The sequence below is a fragment of the Capricornis sumatraensis genome, chromosome 19, assembly GCF_032405125.1.
Source record: "Capricornis sumatraensis isolate serow.1 chromosome 19, serow.2, whole genome shotgun sequence".
In the NCBI taxonomy this organism is placed as follows: domain Eukaryota; kingdom Metazoa; phylum Chordata; class Mammalia; order Artiodactyla; family Bovidae; genus Capricornis; species Capricornis sumatraensis.
Genome location: NC_091087.1, coordinates 39,465,403 through 39,485,852, shown reverse-complemented (window position 1 = coordinate 39,485,852; position 20,450 = coordinate 39,465,403). Strand labels below are relative to the sequence as shown.

The 20,450-nt window shown below is 53.5% G+C and overlaps 1 protein-coding gene across 2 annotated transcripts in view; it reads right to left on the bottom strand.

Moving 5' to 3' along the window:
* Nucleotides 1–20,450, bottom strand: part of PSTPIP1 (proline-serine-threonine phosphatase interacting protein 1) — a 43,110-nt gene that overhangs the window by 14,163 nt on the left and 8,497 nt on the right. Inside the window, exons 2-3 of one of the 2 annotated variants that reach the window (XM_068991233.1) lie at nucleotides 5,588–5,688; nucleotides 5,181–5,255 (exon numbers count right to left, since the gene is read on the bottom strand). In XM_068991233.1, coding sequence (XP_068847334.1) covers nucleotides 5,181–5,255; nucleotides 5,588–5,688 — 176 coding nt within the window. The remainder of the gene's footprint in view (nucleotides 1–5,180; nucleotides 5,256–5,587; nucleotides 5,689–20,450) is intronic. The other variant, XM_068991234.1, reaches the window with a different exon arrangement.

The following is a 20,450-nucleotide window of genomic DNA, read 5'->3' as shown; positions in this document are numbered from 1 at the left end:
GTTATGCACACCCCTCCCTCCACCACCTTCTTTTATGCACATCCCCAGTCTACCCCTCCACCTCTCACTGCCACCACCCTAGGCCCTGCCCCGTCACCTCCATCCCTCCTGCTTCACTTCTCGTCTCTTACCCTGGTTTTTTGCCCACAGTCATCTGGCCACTCACCAGTTCCTCTTATATACCATGTTCCCCCTGCGCCAGGGCCTCTGCACATGCTGATCCCCTGTGTGCAGCAGCTTTGCCTGGCTCTCCGTTCTGTCTCTTCTGAGCACTTGTTCCTATTGTCATCTCAGGTTGATACACTGTCTATCACTGCACTGAAATAAGAGTCTGTTGAACAGGGGTAATGCTTGGTTCTCCTCCTCATTGTCCCCAGGATCACAGCCCAATGCATTAAACTCAATACTCAATAAACCCCAAGGCCTTTCTCAACTCCAGACCACTCAGGGAAATCATCACCAAGATTTCCCAGAGACTTTCGAACTGTGGTGCTGAAGAAGACTCTTGAGAGTCCATTGGACTGCAAGGAAATCAACCCTGAATATTCATTGGAAGGACTGATGTCGAAGCTCCAATACTTTGGCCACCTGATGCAAAGAGGCAACTCATTAGAAAAGGCCCCAAAGCTGGGAAAGATTGAGGGCAGGAGGAGAAGGGGACGACAGAGGATGAGATGGCTGGATGGCATCACTGATGCAGTGGACGTGAGTTTGAGCAAACTCCGCAAGATGGTGAAGGACAGGGAGGCCTGGCGTGCTGCAGTCCACGGGCTCACAAAGAGCCTAACAGACTGAGCGGCTGAACAGCAACAACGGCTCTGCTGGGTCTCCACCACGTTCAAGGACGGAAGCCCCGTGCAGGCCTCTGCCTCTGTTGTCAGTCCCGTGTCCTCCTATGTAACTCATCCCATCACCCTTTTCAACCTGGCTCTCAGGACACTCAGCCCAGAATTCTGCTTCAGACAGTTTACATTTCCAGCGAAAGTGTCTCCTGTACTACCGTGTGGCCCACACAATCTCACTGCCCCTGCTTTGCCATCCTCACCCCTGCCCCCTGCCAGCCACAAGGCTCCTGCCTCCCAGCTCCCAGGAGAGGGCTCCTCTCACTGCCCCACTCCCCTGCTGGAGGCTGGGCCCGAGTGAGCTGGCCTCCTTAGAGGAAGAGCAGCCCTGGTAAGAACAGGGCCCCCTCTCTCACTGCAGTATCTTCAGTGATACCTTCATTCTCTGAGCTCAGAGGAAGAGAGATGATGAAAAAAACAAACCTTTCTGACAGGAAAGCAGTGTCTTAGGCTTGACATCTGGGGGTGAAGCAGGGACTTGAGTGTTTAAGGATTCAAGTGGGGGCTGTCCTTGCTCGCAGGTACTGTTGGATTGGCCAAAAAATTCAGTTGGGTATTTCATAACATGGAAAAATCCAAAAGAAATTTTGGGCCAACCCAATACAAAGGGACGCACAGGAAACTGACCCCAGCCCTGCCTCGATTCCCCTTTCTGAACCCCTACCCTGTGCAGCTTCTGCAGCTTGTGTGGCACTCAGTGCCCTACCCGGGGCAGGATGAGCAAGAGAGGGAGATGACAGCTTTCTGGGGGAGGCGGTATTTCAGGCAGAATTCACAGGGGAGATATGAGGGCATCAGCTAGAGCAAAGGCCCCAAGGTTGGAAGGAGGTCAAGGGGAACTTTCTGCAGGGTTGGATGTGTGGTTCAGGCAATACTGAGAAGCCGCCTGCACCTACCTAGTGCTTCTTTAAAATGCACTGAAAGAGCTTGTGGGGATTCCCTGAGCTGGGGACCAGTCCTCATTGCCACTGCCCAGCAGATGCTTGCTGAGTTCATGTGTGAACGAGGTGAGCACTAGAAGTCACCTAAAGGCCAGAATAACCTCGTCTCAGTGTATATGGCTGAGTCTCAGGCCTTCTGGCCAGTCTGAGGTCGGGGGATGACGCCGAAATGCTCTGTCTTCAGGCAGCAGGGGTGGGGGAGTCTGGACGGCTCCCCACTCTCAGCTCTCGCTGGGCTATTTCTGGGGTCACGGAAGCCCTTGGCTTTGGCCCTCCTCCTCCACCCCGTTCAGTCTATGCACCCTCAGCCCCCTCCATTTGTCCTCTCAGGGGCTGAGAATGAGCATCCCATGGGAGACAGGGGGCTTGGCCATGAGGAGGCACAGGGCTCCCCCCGTCCCTGAGTGATGGATGGGCCCTGGAGGATGAGCTTCCAGCCCCCACGTGGAACAGCCAAGCCAGCTTTGCCAGGTGCCAACCTCAACACTAGCTCACAAGTCTCCATGGCGACAAGGAAGCAACCCATGTTGTCATGGTTGCCACTCACCCTACACACAGAGAGCCCCTCCAGGTTGGTATAGAACAGGGCGACGTGGTCTAAGCCAAAAAGCTGGCAGGCAGGCAAGGCCAGAGGGTCTGGGAGAGCTTCCTGGAGGAGGTGGGGCATGAGAAGGCCCTGGAGGAAGGTTCTGATGCAAAAGACTGGGGACGAGAGTGAGGTCACCCCCAGTGGGCTAGACCGAAGATTCAGGACAGGGGGGGCCTTTATTTTAAACCCTTTGAGTCCCCATACCCCCACCACAGCTTGGGTCATGGCACACACTTAGATGGATGATGGATGCTTGGCCCATAGTTAAAGAAAGCAATGACTTTGGTCTCACCAGCCTTAGGACACACCTCACAGAGCAACACTGACTAAGCACCCACGGGGCATCATCAGCTGAGCTGGGAGCTGCAAGGGGGCCGGGCCCGAAGGGAAGCAGCCGGTGGGTGGGGACAGTCCAACCCCTGCCTGCTGCTTCTCTGGCTCTAAATGTGCCCTGGGCTTTCCAGCCTGCAGCCTTTGCCCACGGTCCTCTCCCAGGAGGTGCCCTCCGCTCTGCCCTACTCCTCTGGCCACTCCAGCTCCCTGGGGAACTCGGGGTGGGGCTGGTTCTCACACGCACTGCTCCCAGCCTGCTCTGGAACCTGGGCGGCGGGGCAATGAGGCCCCTGTGGGGTTTTTTTTCCTGGCTCTCCTGCTGCTGGGGAGGCTGATCCCTGGGGCCTGGCCATGCCAGCCCACGCTCCAGCTCCTAAGTGGTAGGCAGCAAGGTGGATCCTGACTCTGAGCTCCCCGCCCTGGCCTGGGGCTCCACCCTGGTGCTCCCACCTCAGAGGGAGGCTCTCCCTCCAGGGACCCTACCCTCCAGCTCTCTGGGCCAGAGAAGGGCTGGGCCTCAGAGGAAATGGTCTAGCCAGGCCAGGCAGTCTCCTCAGCGCTAAACTAAGCCAGGTGACCCCAATCTGTCTGACTCATGGAGGGGCCCATGAGATCGTAATGACCCTCGATGCTTCTCAAGTATCACTGTGGCTTAGGGCTCTCTGCTTGACATTGTGGCTGCCCAGAGGAACTCAGGAGTGTGACTTTTCACAGCTGAGGACCCAGGACTCAGAGGGGGGGAGTGACCACTCCAGGGTCACACAGCATATAGGGTAAGGCAGACCTTGTCCCGCCTGGCCTCCTACAACCACACAAGGAGTCAGGGCCGCGCAGAGCCTCGCCCTGGCCGCTTCATGGTTCTACAGACAGGGCCAGATACGGTGCTCCTCTCCACCCTTCCCGCTGCCCCCCCGGCTCCATTTCCACTTTATTCTCTCCACTGGTGGCTTCTCCTTCCCTGTTTTAAGTCCCCTGTGACTCACACCCCCCTGAGTGTGCCTCACACTTTCTGCTTCCAGCCTGACCTCCCACTGTGGCCCTGCCTGGAGCGCCCCCTCCATATCCCCCAGGAGGGCTTGTCTTTTGCTGGGAAAGTTCTCCTTTTCCAGCAGCCCTGGGTGGTCAGGAGGCAGGTGGGGACTCCTGGATCATGCTCCCTTGATTCCACCCCTGCCTGGGAATACAAAGAAGGTCCCCGTTCATTTTCCTTACTGTGTCCTGGTAAGGAATGCCCTCCTCTGTACCCAGCCTCAGTCCTGCCATTTTTATCTGCTCAACAGCCCACTGGAGTGGACAGATGAGAACCAAACTCAGAGAGGTTAAGTGACCTGCCCCCAGTCACACAGCTTATAAAGACCAAGCGGGGACTAGAGCTCCTACATTCTTACTGCTGGAGCTGCGTTCACGCTTTCTGGTCCAAGGCAGGACCCCTGGGCATTGAGCATCCATGTCTCCTGGCTCATACCATTCTTCAGCATTCCTCTAGCCCTCCCCGAGTCTTCTCTGGCTCCAGGTTCCCGGTTGGAAGCAGGGTCGCCTGTGTCTTTAGGAGACCTGGAGAGTGTTGTTTATTCATCTCAAATGAGGGGACCGGGTTCCAGGCTTTGCAGCTGACAGGCTCTAGGGCCACTTTCCTTGAGCAGAGCCAGACCCCCGCGGGGAATGGGGGCAGGGGTGCGGGCAGGGGTTGCTATGGCAACCACAAGCTGGGTCGGGTCTCTGGGCTCCTGGGGAGGAGGAGGAGGACTCAGTCGCCTTTCCAGGACTTGGAGTCCTATCTGCCCCTCGGCCTGACTCAGTCCTCACCCAGCAGGGAGAGTCCACCCTTCCTCACCACTGCTAGAACGTTCTCCTTAGCTGCCCTCAAATTGAAACTCTCTCTGCACCTGCGTCCCTCTCACAGTCTGCACGCAGAGGCGCTGGCCTGGGGGCTTCCCAGCAGCAACTGCCCTCCCAGCCAGGCCTGGGCAGTCCCAGACGCACCTCACCCTCTGAGGAAGGCTGCACTGTCATCCCCTCACTGAGGAGGAAACGGAAACCCCGAGTGTCAGTGACCAACGCCCCCTTCAAGGTCACACGGCCAACGGGTAAGGAGCTGGCACCCCACCTCTGGGCCACACGTCCCTCCTGGAAGCTCGAGCTGAGCCAATGCTGCAGGGGCGCGGCAGCCAGTGGGGTCCTGTCACCCCTCGCCAGGGCTCTCAAGACTGGATGGAGACCCCCAGGGAGTGTGAGCTGTGTGTGCCCCTTTCCCAGGGAGTCTCCTGGGAGCTCAGACTGCAGGCTTTTCACCTCCACAAAGAACCTGACCTTGCCCAGAGTGCTCAGCACCCAAGAAAGCTGCCCACCAGCCACTCTGCCCCGGGAGCCACTCAGACCCTCGCTGGCCCTCCCCACTCAGCCCACCCCGGGGGAAGCCCTGAACCCTGTCGAAAGGCCCAGAAAGTGCCTGGGGAGGCAGGCAGGGCCCCTTACTTGATCTCTGTCTGGCCGCCTGCCTTGCGGGCGATCTGCACCAGTTCCTTTCCGTACCGCTCCTCCGCCTGGGCCCTGCAACGACAACCCCCGGGCACTGGTCTCGTCCACAGCTGCTGCCCAAAGCTCACCCTCCGATGGGCTCAGCCAGGTGGCAGGGTCTGCCCATGTAGGCTCTGGCCCTGCAGATGCCTCCTGGAGACGGTTAGGCCTCCGGCCCTTCTAAATAAACGTGGCTGAGTTCAAGCACACCTGATGGGACATTAGATATATTTGCCCACTTGGGGGAAGGCCCAGGCTGGGAAAAACAGGGGAATCGCACTCCTGACTGCTTAGAGCAGGGGTGGCCTGCCAGCGGCCAGGCTGGCCTGGGGGCTCAGCCACCTCCCTCCCCTCTCGGCGCTCACCTCTGTCTCAGCAGTTCCTCCACGTCCTTGCACATCTTCCTGCCATCCAGCAGCCGCTGCAGCAACACCTCGTAGCCCGTGTGGGCGGTGAAGTCCCTGCACTGGGACACAGGACAGAGGGGCATGTGAGGGCCACCGGTGGGGAACCCTGTGTGCAGCCTGGCGAGGACCCCGCTGACCACCGCCAGGACCTGGCTTCACCATCAGCCTCCATCTCCCCTATCTAAGGATGAGCTCTTGGGGTCCAGCACACAGCTTCACACAGGCACACAGAGGGTCCCCCCTGTCTGCGGAGGCATCAGGTAGAGATGAGCCCTGCGGGGATCGGAGCTCACAGTCAGGACGCTCTAACCTAAGATGGCCTGGGGAAGGGCCCCCACCACAAGGCCCCGTGATGACAGACTTAGGGGGTGCCTGGCACCGTTCACCCCTGTCGCCTTCTCATGAACCCTCTTATCTCAGGTGCCCAAGTGGGAAAACTGAGGCACAGATGGGTGAGGTGTACCCCAGGTGATGCAGCCTGAAGGAGGCAGGCCTGGTATTGAACCCAGGCTGTCTGGCTCGGGCCCACACCCTTCAGTCCTACCTTCTACAGCCTCTGCAAAGAATAGCAATTGCTGTTCCCTGACAATCCTCTGTGTGCTGGACGCCATGCCGGGCTCACCCTGTGGGCTCAGGGGGATCCTCCTGCACCCACTGGGTGGGGTGAACATCGAGGGTCAGGATCCGGCTCTCACAGTGCTGAGAGCAGGGCTCCTGTGTCTCTCAGCCTGGCTCCCATCCATTTTTCCCCCCATCCATTCTTGAGGAAGGACCCCAACCCCCAGGGTGCTCAGCCAGGCAACTGGAGCCAGCCCGGAGAGGCAGCACCTACCTGTTTTCTTTTCCATTTCCACAGACCATCCCCCATCATGAGCCGCAGAGATGGGGGGAAGGGAGCCCCCACTTCCCTGATGCACACTCCACAGCCCAGAGCTCAGTGAATCAGCAGGCCTTTCCCAAGGCCGCACACACTTGAGTAAAGAGCTGGCCATTGCTGCCCCATGCCTCCCTTCAAATGCTGTGTTATGGATATGTGGGGAGAGGAGGGGAGAAGTCTGAATCAAGGAGAGCTTCCTGCAGGAAGTGGTATTTGAGCCCGGCTCTGGGCTTCCCAGGTGGCACTAGTGGTAAAGAACCCGCCTACCAGTGCAGGAGACATAAGAGACATGGGTTCAGTCCCTGGGTTGGAAAGATCCCCTGGAGGAAAAAATGGCAACCGACTCCAGTATTCTTGCCTGGAGGATCCCAGGGACAGAAGAGCCTGGCAGGCTAGAGTCCATGGGGTTGCAAAGAGTCAGACATGACTGAAGCAACTTAGCACGCACTGGGAAGAGAAGGTGTTGTTCTTCAAGGTCTAAGGAAAATCAGCGGAGAAGGCAATGGCACCCCACTCCAGTTCTCTTGCCTGGAAAATCCCATGGGGAGAGGAGCCTGGCAGGCTACGATCCATGGGGTCGCTAAGAGTCGGACACGATTGAGAGACTTCACTTTCACTTTTCACTTTCATGCATTGGAGAAGGAAATGGCAACCCACTCCAATGTTCTTGCCTGGAGAATCCCAGGGACGGGGGAGCCTGGTGGGCTGCCGTCTATGGGGTCGCACAGAGTTGGACACGACTGAAGTGACTTAGCAGTAGCGGTAGCAAGGAAAATCAGACATAGTAGAGAAAGGCAGAGAGACCACAAAGTGTACCAGCTGGCCCCATGCTGGGCCCAGCCCACCTTCAGTCAACTCAGAACGGTAAAATCTGCTGGCCCACAAGATGGTTAGGATCCCAAGTGCATGCCTCCTCCATAAGCAGCCCTAGAAGTTCCCGAGACCAGGCTCAGCTGCCCACAGGCTGACGAGCAATGGGCCTGGGTCTTGGCTGGCTGCTCAGGGCCCCGGGCAGAGTGGTCATCCCCCAACCCCCACAGGCCTCTCTGCCAGCGTCTAGGCTGGTGTGGCTGCCCCAGGCTCCATTTCTGTAGCTTTCGTGGGCCACTTGCTACTAACCAGGCAGCAGACCACAGCTTCCTGCCCCAGCCTCCCCACCCCCGCCCCTCCGGACCCTCAGGACAGAATCCAGTGGCGGCCAGGGAGGAAGATGGGTCCTTTCTGCTCCTTCCCTGCCCCTGCCCTCTCCCTCTGAGGGGTCACTCTGAGCTGGACACTACAGACCACCAGAACTAGGAAGCGTCTTGTCTAGTCCTTAGGAAAACTGAGGCCTAAACAAGGGGAAGATGCGCCTGAGATCCCATAGGCAGAGCGGGACGAGGACTTGGACTTGCAGGCCCTGTTGTTACCCCGCCATGCCTCTCGGGGAGGGGAGGGCTGACCGACCCCAGCCCCACGGCAGACTCTCTGCTCTTTCCTCCCAGCCCTTATTCCCCAGAGGAACCCCACTGTCATACAGAGACCCCCCGGGTGGAAAGAGAAGCAAAACCAAACCTACATTGGCCATTCTAGAGGAGGTGGCAGGCAGAGGGGCCTTGCAGGCGGGGTCCTTGGAGCTCAAGTCACCACAGTTCTGCAGGCTCTAGAATCTGGCCCAGCCCTGACTCAGAGCAGGTGGGGCTTCGGCCGGGTGAGCCACCGTCACCAGTGAGTAGGTTGTTCCAAGGAAGTGCCGGACTCCCTGGGGGCTGTTCCTGGCTGGCCTGCACCCCCTCCACCACCCCACCTCACCTGCCTCCGGGGCTTCGACCCAGGGCTGAGAGCGGGGCAGAGTGGGGCTCAGGAAGCTGCTGAGGAAATGAACTGCTGCTGCTGCTGCTTCTGCTAAGTCGCTTCAGTTGTGTCCGACTCTGTGCAACCCCATAGACTGCAGCCCACCAGGCTCCCCTATCCCCGGGATTCTCCAGGCAAGAACACTGGAGTGGTTGCCATTTCCTTCTCCGATACATAAAAGTGAAAAGTGAAAGTGAAGCTGCTCAGTCATGCCACTCTTAGCGACCCCATGGACCATAGCCTACCAGTCTCCTCCGTCCATAGGATTTTCCAGGCAAGAGTACTGGAGTGGGGTGCCACTGCCTTCTCCGGAGGAAACGAACTAGCTAATCATTCAATCAGTTAATCGATCAGTCCTGGAGGCTCACCACCCTCCAGGGGCCCACCCTGCCCTTTCCTCCTAGCACCTAACTAGCCACAGCCTGTATGTATCCTGGGTTCCCTTTCAACCCCTTGTTTACAGGCTCAGATGGACATTTCCACAGCATGGAAGCTACGAGAAGGCAGGGCCTCCCGCCTCCTTGTGTGCCCCTGCAGCCTCTGTCACCTGAGACCTGCCTCTGGCCTTGCCCTTGGTGAAATAGCCGTTTATTGAGTCCACCAGCCACACACAATACCAAGAATAGCACAGCTGTCTTCTTATTGAAAAACACCACACACCCAGGGAGTTAAGGACGGCAATGAGGAGGAGAAGAGGGTAAGTGACTGCCTAAGTTCCCTCAGCTGGTGAAGATCAGAATCTAGGGTATGAATGCAGGTCAGCTTGTCCCCAGGCTTCCCAGGAGACACTAGTGGTAAAGAAGCCACCTGCCAGTGAAGGAGACATGAGAGACGCAGGTTCAATCGCTGGGTCAGGAAGATCCCCTGGAGGAGGGCGTGGCTACCCCCGCCAGTGTTCTTGCCTGGAGAATCCCACGGACAAAGGAGCCTGGCGGGCTGACAGTCCATGGGGTCTCAAAGAGCTGGACACGACTGAAGTGCCTGAGCACACGCGCAGCTTGTCCCCAAACCTACATCAGACATTCAGTCCAGTTCAGACATTGATAGTCCAGCAACTCTGTTACACTTCAAAACATGAAAAAACCCCACTTTTGAAGATGATTACTCAGACTTCCTCTGCCTCAAACCAAAGCCGTGTTTCTGGCTGTCATCCAGTTACCATGGATTCTTAGAGGCCAGCTCCGTGCCCAGGCTGGGTCAGAGGAACGCTGCCCTGGAGAAGGGCCGGCTGGCTCTGCAGATGTGAGCTGAGAGCCAGCAAACAGCCAGAGGCCCCACCCTCGCCATGTGGCACCTAGGGTGATCCACCCCAGGGTGGGGTGCCAGGTGGCAGGCAGATGCAGCCCCCTCCTGGGGAGACCTCCCCCAAGCCAGACGTGGGACCCCAGGCCTTGCCATCCACCCTGCGTGGCCATTCTTGGCCTCCCTTGCCCCACACTGGTCAGATCAGGGCTACAGGAGAAGGTGTTCCAGGCTGCTCCAGCCAGAAGCAACGTATTCCTGCCTCTATCTGAAGGAGGCTCTGGTCTCTGCTCAGGGATGGCCCACCTGCTCTCTCGGCTGGATGGCCCTGGATGTGAGCCACACTCCAGGCTGGCAAGCCGGCCCCAGCCCTGCCATGCCCCCACTGCGCAAGTACAGAAGGAGCCTTTGTACCCGCTGCCACTTCCTCCTTGTCACACCCATGCCATTCTTGGTGGCTGCATTGGCTGGGCCACAGAGACAAGCGCCCCAAGCAAGCCACTTCCCTTCTCAGGCCCAGGTTTCCTCATCGAGAAAGTGCCTGGGGAGGACAGCCTCTCCTGGCCCCAGACAGCCCACCCCACGTGGGCACAGCCCCCTGGGGGAAGGCTGGCTGCCAAGTTTAGGGAGGGGGCCCAGGCCTGGCCCGAAAGACTGGACAGAGTTTAGCTGACCATTTATGGGTTCACACCCCACCCTGTGGTCCTGGGCACTCTTAGCTTCTACTTCCCTCCCTGTAACAAGAGGCATAATGGTTCCCTCCATCTACAGTTGATCTAAGAAGCCAGTGAAACAATGTACACAGATGAGACGAGGAAACACAAGGTCAGAGGTTGCCCTGAGCTGGCAACGGGGCTGAGGATTATTACCCCATTTTACAGATGACAGAAATGGAACCCAGAGAGGTTAGCTACCTGCTCAGAAGTCGGTGGGAAACAGCCAGGTTTTGAGCTCTCCCAGGCCAGATCTTAGCTCATCCCCTCACCTCTCTGCAAAGCCCTGAACTCAGTATCTATTCAGCAAGAGTAGCTCCCCATGCCTTGCCCTGGCCCCACCCGGCTCTCACTAGCCCCTTCTGGCTGGCTCTCACCAGACAGAACCCAGCTGCTCAAGGCTGTAAAACACTGAGTTATCCTACTGAGTTAGACACCCTCCCCCACCAGAGGGTCCATTTAAAAGGCTGCAGAAGCTTTTTCAAATGTTCCCTTACATGAAATTTCAGAATATAAAGTATCTCAGAGGACAGTTTACTAGCCACCCGTCCACTCTTGCTTGTCTGCTGTGGGCTGAGAAGCAAAACCACTGGGACTGTCAGAACACCTGAAGAAGTGAGTACTGAACTCTGGAGAAGGCAGAACGTGGGGCGGTTTGCCTCCTGGGTCCCAGTGCCCACGTCTCTACAGCAATGCTCCGCAAATACACTGGATAAAGGCTGCGGACATAGGGAGGCCCTCAAGTGGACGTGCGTTTATGACAGCTAGCTCCTAAGCTGCCCCAAGTAGAAGACCAGACCATTTGTTTGCAATTCAATGACTAGTTACCCAGCACCTTAAATAAGCCAGACAGACCCGTCCCCGCTACTTTGTACAACATGTTACTATCCCCATTGTACAGATAAAGAAACTGAGTCTCAGAGAAGATAAGTCAATGAATAGCAGCCAGGATCTTTCCAATGCCCCACGGCTAGTACCCCACAGCAGATCTCGTCTCCACCATTATTGATTACTAAACTGAAAGAAGGCAAAGAACAGATACTCAGGTATGGCTTGGATGAATGGGTGGATGGATAGATGAATGGGTGGATAGATGAATGAATGGGTGGATGGATGGATGGATGGATGAACCAGAGACTTCAGTGAGCAAGCTGGATGTTTACCCAGAGAATCCCAGGAGGAGGGTTGGGTACAGAGAAGGCCAGGCCTCAGCCCTTGAGGAGCCAATAAGGAATGTGATCATTTATAGGCCTTTGTGGGGCTCAGTGAAAGAGGGAACATCTGTGTTTGGTGTCCCCAGAGGCTCAGCCAGGACTCACAGGGGAGTAGACAGGGAGGCCAACTCCAGATCGGTACAAAGGACTTTTCAAGAGTCCATGTGGCCCCAAATATGGAACACAGGTAAGTTGCTTTGCTGGGCTGAGAGTGCCCCGTAGCTAGGATCTGGTAAGCAGGTTAGGGATTCTGCAGAGAGGATTCAAGCCTCAGATGATGTGTCCAACTGGGTGTTCTGAGTCTAGGTGTCCCCTGACTTAAAGATTGGAGGGGTCCATCCATAAGCAGGCAGATGTGGGGTGATTTATGGCTTTTCCAAGATGGCTCAGGATAGGCATCAAAGGGAGAGAGCCGAGAAAGCAGATAGACTCTTAAGGAACAAAAGCACATTGAACGTGGTTAAATGAGCTAATCTGGGGCTTGGGATTAGAAATGAGTTTCCAGAGGGCTCTAGATCCCCACTGAGCCCTGGGCTGAGGCCTCTTCACCCAAGCAGCTGCATTGCATGGTCCCTGAGATGTCCAGGCCCTTGACCTGGGACCCAGCTGGGCCACAAGCTTTGGGGAACCTGGAGACCTGGGGTTGATTGTTTCCTGCCACCTTGGGTGAGGGGGAGAGGGGCGCTGTTAGAGCCCTGTGAATATTCAGGGGCTCTTAGGAATCCCACATTGCAGAGTTTGGAGGCCGGGGAATAGCACAGGTACCAGAAAGGGACCTACTGTGCCAACCTGGGGCCTCATCTCAGTAATACAGACCCCGTGAGGATTTGAGGATGAGAGAGGTTATACAACTTGTCCCGACTTCAACACCAAGTGTGTAGGCGTGCTGGCTTCCGACATTGTCACTTTGTTCTTTCAAGTAGGCCTCCTCCAACATCAGGAAGGAAAAGCCTCCTCTACTGCGCTCCCCTCCCCCATCCCGTGAAGCACTGCTCACTTCCCCTCCATTCTTAAAGGCCCAGCTCAATCCCCCACGTCTTCCTCCTGCGTTAAGAAACCAAAATGGGCAGAAGTTAGCATAAGGGACAGGGCAGAGAGGGAACACAAGTCTGGGCAGAGGCCTGGAGGTGGCATTGAGCCCCTCGGGTTCAGGAGACTGGAAGCCTGATGCTCAGAGCTGTGAGCGGCAAGGGGCCTGAAGGGCCAGGGCTGGTGTCTGAAGAGGTGGCCTGAGAGCAGCTCCAGGAGAGTCAGGCAGAGCCAGCAGTGGGACCCTCCCAGGAGGTAACAGGAACCAGGGCAGGTTCCCAGGTCAGGAGAAGGGAGCAGGGTAGGTGGTGTGTGGACCGGTAGAAGCCCGTGCCCTCTGTGCCTCTAATTCTCAGAGAAGCCTGCAGTGTCAGGACGGTACCCTGATTGCCCCACGTCACAGGTGAGATTGAGGCTCAGCAGCCGCCTACAATGCAGGAGCCGTGGGTTCAATCCCTGGGTTGGGAAGATCCCCTGGAGGAGGGCATGGCAACCCACTCCTGCATTCTTGCCTGGAGAATCCCCATGGGCAGAGGAGCCTGGCGAGCTAAGGTCCATGGGGTCGCAGAGAGTCAGACACGACTGAAGCGACAGACACACATACGCACGGAAGGTGAGTGGCTGGCCCCGGTCACACGGCTCCTCTGTAGGTGGGCAGGAGGCAGATGTCAGGCCAGGGCTGAGGGCAGGTGGGGAAGGTGGATGGAGGTTACTGAGCCACCCCAGACACTAAGGCCCAGAGGAGACTCTGACCCATAAGCAAGGACAAGCGGTGACGACACCCTGTGCAGAGCCAGCCCCATGGCTCCTTGCTGCACGGGTTCCAGCTTGTGAGTGACCAGCCAGGAACTGGGGGCTAGCACCGATAGCCAAGGCTCTGTTTCTACTTGTCCCTTTCCCCAAGCATCACCCCTTGCACACCACCTATACCTGCCAGGGGATGGCCCATGGGTACACCCCCTTATCAAGAAGAAGTTCAGGCAGGGGGTGTGGAAAGAGTCCAGGCACCGGGTTCTGGTCCTGGCCAAGCCCATGCATACAGACAGTGTGAACTTGGGCAAGTTACTTAACCTCCCGTGCACAGAGCCCCTCCTCTACAAAAGGGCTGTGAAACACTGCCCTCCCCCCAGGGGCCCTGAGGACTAAATGGAATAATATACGTAGGAGCCCAACAGAGGTCATCCTGAGACTTAATGAGCTCCTGGAAAAGGGTGGCCGTGGTGATCGCACATGTTAAGTGAAAGTAAACTAAGAAAGGACATGAAAAAGGAGAGCTGGGTTTGCATCCTAGCTGTGACACTTATCTTGATCGGTTGCTTCCAGTCTCAGCCTCAGGTTTTTCATCCGTAAAGCGGAATGAACACTTGGACTCGGACGCTCACAGGGCCAAGGCGGGGTGTCTTGCTTGGCGGTATAAATGGCTGCAGGGTGAGAACTGGCAGATTCTTCTGGGCTCGAGACTTACTCAAGACAGAGATGGGCCCACTCCTCACACCTCTCCTCAAAGGCAGGAAGAGACCCCCGGCAGCCACCGCAGAAGACCCCTCAGCCTCCTCTGCTGCCCTTGGCAGGTTCTGGACCTCAGAGCTGACCCTTGGGCTCTGGTTACCCAGGGGCTTTCTGGGTCTCCTGTACCTGCTAGGGGTCTGCATGTGGGGCTCTTGCCTTTATTAGGCCATTAACATTCATTTGAGCACATCTCTGGCTTTTAACCACAGTGATAGGTTTAATACAGACAAGGAGCTAGAAACTGAGAGCGTGGAGGGCTCAACCACAAGCGCAATGGAGTCCAAGCAGGGCGCTCGGTGCTAAAGGCAGTGCGAGAGACAAAGATGGCGCCCTCCACCATCTTTGGGTTCTGCGTTAGAGACTGGGAATTGCTTTACCCTGGCCCACACAGCCAGCGTGTATCAGGCACAGAGCAGCACTGAGGGAAAGCACATCTTTAAGTGGAGCAAGGTGCCACCTCTGGGGTCCTGGGGCTCTGGGGCAAGCCTGTTCTCTCGGGGACCATCACTGCTTAACTCTCCCTCTCAGCATTCACTTGCACCCACACGTTGTCGATGTCTGTTTAGTCGTTCAGTCATGTTTGACTCTTTGCGACCCCATGGACTAGAGCCCACCAGGCTTCTCTGTCCATGAGATTCTCCAGGCAAGAATACCAGAGTGGGTTGCCATTTCCTCCTCCAAGGGATCTTCCTGACCGAGGGATCGAACTTCTGCCTCCTGTGTCTCCTGCATTGCACCAGACGTGTTGGTGGGACTCAAACCAAGACCGCTGGATCCTGGAGTGCAAACTCCTCCCCTCACTGAACCTGCAGCCCTTCTAGGCTTAGGGGTGATCTGCATGCTAAAATAAAATCCCAGCAACCTCACGGCAGCTCCTGCCCTGCCCTGAGGCCTAGTTTTAGCTGCTGGTCTTCCCCTGACCCTGGAATCAGACACACTGTTGCTTTGGTTCCAGCAGCAATTTCCATCCTCATCTGGGTCAGAGTGGGAACAACTGCAGACCCCAGCTCAGCACCTACTGTTGTGCTACCGTCCAGTAGTGCAGACGCTCATGCTGTGCAGGCCTTCATGCCCCACAATTTCAGTCCTCACGACAGCTCCGTGGACACTGATCCAGACGTCTCTGTTGATCCCCTGGCTACCACCTCACCCTGTTTGTGTGGACTGACCCCAGATGACCTTCTGGACCCTCCTACCACCTGCAGTCTGGGATCCCCAGGTCTGGGAGAGTGGTCTCAGAGCTGGTCCAAATGAAGGAGAAACATTCAAGAGGTGACAAAGAAGGGGACTTCTTTTGCTTCAGTGGCTGACTTGGGAAGTTGAGGATCAGAAATCCTGATTTTCAAAGGCTTCTCAGGTCTAAGCAGACGAGGGCCAAGGTAGACATCAGTTCCCTCAAGGCCTTCTCATAGTCCACTGAAGAAGTAGGTGACCACAGCCTATGGGACAATTGTGCTTGAAGCATGAAAGCTGGCGGGGACTCAAGGAAGCTCAGAAGTCATGGGCCTTCCCAGGGGCCAGAGGTAGGGCAACTCTAAGGAGGAACCCACCATCCCAAGGGGATTCTCTCTTGGGATGGTGTCTCTCCATGTATATCCAGGCTTGGGAGAGTTAGAGGGGGGTTGTCATAGACTGGTGGCAACCTCACGTGTGCATGCTAAGTCACTTCAGTCGTGTCCAACTCTTTGCCACCCCATGGACCGTAGCCTGCCAGGGCTCTTCTTTCCATGGGGATTCTTCAGGCAAGCATACTAGACTGGGTTGCCATGCTCTCCTCCAAGGGATCTTCCTGACCCAGGGATTGAACTCGAGTCTTGTGTCTCTTGCAATGGCAGGCAGATTCTTTATCACTGGCACCACCTCAGAAATGTTCAAACCTGTTTCCTCATCCATAAAAACACTTTGAGTGTAGAGAAAAAGGAACCCTCCAACACTGTTGGTGGGAATGTAAACTGGTACAGCTACTATGGAGAAGAGTATGGAGGGTCCTTAACAAACTGAAAATAGAGCTAGCATATGATCCTGCAATCCCATTCTTGGGTATATATGCAGAGAAAAGCATCATTCAAAAACATACTTTCATCCCATTGTTCATTCCAATACTGTTCACAATAGCCAAGACATGGAAGCAACCTAAATGTTCATCAGCAGATGAATGGATGAAGAAGACGTGGTGCATATATTCAGTGAAACCCTATTCAGCCATAAAAATGAAATCATGCCTTTTGCGGCAACATGGATGGACCCAGAGATGACCATACTAAGTGAAGCAAGCCAGACAGAGAAAGAGAACTATCATATGACGTCACTGAAATGTGGCATCTAAAAAAAGAAAAGAACTTGTTCATAGAACAGAACTAGATCCGCAGGCAGAAAACAGACGACGGTTCCCTAAGGGGAAAGGGGGGAGGGATACGTCAGGAGTCGGGATTGGCAGATACCTGTGTGCTCTGCTAAGCCACTCAGTCATGTCTGACTCTTTGCGACCCCATGGACCTTAGCCCCCCAGGCTCTGTCCATGGGATTCTTCAGGCAAGAATATTGGAGTGGGTTGCCATGCCCTCCTTCAGGGGATCTTCCTCATCCAGGGATCAAACCTGCGTCTCTGTGTCTCCTGCATTGGCAGAGGGGGCTGTTTACCACGAGCCTTTCCCAGGCCACCTGGGAAGCCCCGGTGGTACTGATGAACCTATTTACAGGGCAGGAATAGAGACGCAGATTTATACTAGACTACTGGAGTAGGTAGCCTGTCCCTTCTCCAGGGAATCTTTCTGACCCAGGAATCGAACCAGGCTCTCCTGCATTGCAGGCAGATCCGCTACCAGCTGAGCCACCAGGGAAGCCGCAAAAGAGAAACTGTTGGTGGGTCAGTCGTGTCCAACTCTTCACGACCCCATGGACTGTAGCCCGCCAGGCTCCTCTGTCCATGGGATTCTCTAGGCAGAATACTGGAGTTGGTTGCCATACCCTCCTCCAGGGGATCTTCCAGACCTAGGGATCGAACCTGGGTCTCCCGCTTTGCAGGTAGATTCTTTACCATCTGACCCACCAGGGATACTACTATATATAAAATAGATAACCAACAAGGGGCTACTGTATATTACAGGGAAAGACACTCAATATTTTATATAATCTATAAGGGAAAAGAATCTGAAAAGAATATATATAAATACATATATAAAATATGTATAACTGAACCACTTTTTTGTATATTTAATGCAATACTGTAAATCAACTGTACTTTATTTTTTTTATTAAAAATTAAAAAAAAACCACCTCAACACAGGACCTTAATAGCCAACAACATTGAAAAAAAGAACAAAGTTGGAAGACTCACACTTTCTAATTTCAAAACTCACTACAAAGCTATCACAATTAAAATAGTGTAGTTTTGTCATAAGGACAGACTTATAGACCAATGGAATGAAATAGAAAGCTAGAGATAAGCACTCACATATACGGTCAACTGAGTTTCAACAAGGATAAGACCATTCAACGTGGAAAAGACCATCTTTTCAACCAAAGGTGATGGGGAAATGGATATTCACGTTCAAAGGCATGAAGTTGGACTCTTACTTAACACCATATACAAAAACTAACTCAAAATGGATAAATGACCTAAAGGTAAGAGCTAAAACTGTAAAACTCTGAACAGAAAATAGGGGGAAAGTTTCAAGACATTGAATTTAACAATGATTTCTTGCATATGATACCAAAAGAACAGTCAATAAAAGAGAAAAACAAATTAGTTAGACTTTATCAAAACAAAAAAATTTTCATTAAAAGCCAGCATCAAGAGAGTGAAAAGACAATCCACAAATTGGGAGAAAATATTTGCAAGTCATACTTAAAATAATTACTATTCAGGCTATATAAAGAACTTTAAAAACTGAACAACAAAAAGATAACCCAATTCAAAAGCAGGCAAAGGACTTGAATAGACATTTCTCTAAGGAAGATAAACAAATTGTCAATGAAAGTGTAAAAATATGCTCAGCATCACTAGTCACTGGGAAATAGAAATCAAAACACCAGTGAGGGACTTCCCCACCTGACCTGTGGTTAAGGGTCTACACTTCCACTGCAACAGGCCCAGGTTTGATCCCTGGTCAGGGAACTAAGATCACACATGTTGCATAGATAGACAAATAAATAAATAAAAAGAGCCAAAGTTAAAAAACAAAAAATGAAATTCCACTTCATGCCTACTAGGATGTCTATGATTGGGGAAAAGACACAGGAAATAACAAGCTCTGGTGAAGATGTGGAGAAATTGGAACTCTCGTGCATTGTTGATGGAATGTAAATGGAGCAGCTTCTGGGGAAAATATTGATAGCTTAGCAGTTACTCAGCATGTTAAACATAGGATTACTTATGATCCAGCAACTCCATTCCTAGTATTATACCCAAAAGAACTGAAAGCAGGAATTCAAACCAGTATTCAGTTCAGTCGCTCAGTTGTGTCCAACTCTGTGACCCCATGAACCGCAGCACCCGAGGCCTCCCTGTCCATCACCAACTCCCAGAGTCCATTCAAACCCATGTCCATTGAGTCGGTGATGCTATCCAACCATCTTATCCTCTGTCATCCCCTTCTCCTCCTGCCCTCAATCTTTCCCAGCATCAGGGTCTTTTCAAATGAGTCAGTTCTTCACATCAGGTGGCCAAAGTATTGGAGTTTCAGCTTCAACATCAGTCCTTCCAGTGAACACCCAGGACTGATCTCCTTTAGGATGGACTGGTTGGATCTCCTTGCAGTCCAAGGGACTCTCAAGAGTCGTCTCCAGTACCACAGTTCAAAAGCATCAATTCTTCGGTGCTCAGCTTTTATAGTCCAACTCTCACATCCATACATGACCACTGGAAAAACCATAGCCTTGACTAGATGGACCTTTGTTGACAAAGTAATGTCTCTGCTTTTTAATATGCTGTCTAGGTTGGTCATAACTTTCCTTCCAAGGAGTAAGCGTGTTTTAATTTCATGGCTGCAATCACCATCTGCAGTGATTTTGGAGCCCAGAAAAATAAAGTCAGCCACTGTTTCCCCATCTGTTTGCCATGAAGTGATTAGTACATCCGTGTTCATAGTGACATTTTTCACAATATAAAAAATGAGATAAAAACCCACGTGCCCAATAACAGGTGAATGGATAAACAAAATGAGGTATACACATAGCATGGAATATTTTTCAGCCATTAAAAGGAATGAAGTTCTGATACATGCTAAAACATGGATGAACCTTAAAGACACTATGCTAAATGAAACAGGACAAATACCGCCTGATTCTACTTATACGTGGCCCTAGCATGGCAAGTTCATAGAGACAAAAAGCAGAGTAGGAGATGAGAGGAGCAAGATAAGGAGTTATTATTTAAGGGGTATAGAATTTCTGTTTGAAATGATGAAAAAGTTTTGGAATTAGTGGTGATGGTTGGTAGAACATTATGAGAGTACAGATGCCACTTAATTGCACACTTAAAATGATTAAAATGGTAAATTTTCTGTTATGTATATTGACATTGGCCACAAAAAAGTAATTGTATAAGGTTAAAAAAAATCCCCTCTATCCTCTACTAATTCACAAGTGAGTCCAATGAGGTCGCATAAATGGTAAAAGCCAGATATATGCTCACTGTCAGCAATGGCCATGCAGCAGAAAAACCACAGTTCTCAACACCAATGGAGAACTTTGAAAACTACTGCTCCTCCACTCTGAAATTTGTATGTAATTGACCTGGAGCTGCGACTGGGCTTTGGAGTTCGTGAACCTTGTTACATTTCTGATCTTATCTCCAACCACTTTTCACCTCCATCACTCTGCCGCAGCAGCGTAGGCCTCCTTGTCCCCTGAATAGGTCAAGCACCCTCCTGACTCAGCCCATCTCCCCTTCTTTTTCTCTGAGTATGGCTCAGCTTCTGCTTTTCTATTTCCGCAGCTGAGAACCCTGATCCCATCTGGCTGCTCCATCCCCACCCTGGCTGCTAGTCTCTGGAACAGCAGCAGATACTTCCTGTTGCCCAATAGCGGGTGGCCTGTCAACATCAGAGGAAGGGCCTGTCACTCACTGGCCTGCTCCTGTTATCCATTGCTCAGGGTGCCAGGTCTCATCAAACCACCACACGCTCTTGCTAATGTCAAGGGTGTTCTGACCTGGCCGGGGAAGGTAGCAGCCAAGCCTAGCCCAGCAGCCCCAACGTCCATCTGGGTGGCACCTCCAGGCCCACATCCCCTCTATAAGCCATGATTTTCTCTCTATAAAGAAAGGATAAGAATACTAGCCTCATGGGGCTATTGCATCTTGTCACCTGAAGCCATAGGAATGACTGTCAAATGGTGGAATTTAGTATCCAATGGCGAACAGAGTTGAGGAGGCATCCTGAGATCAGGAAGACCCACATATG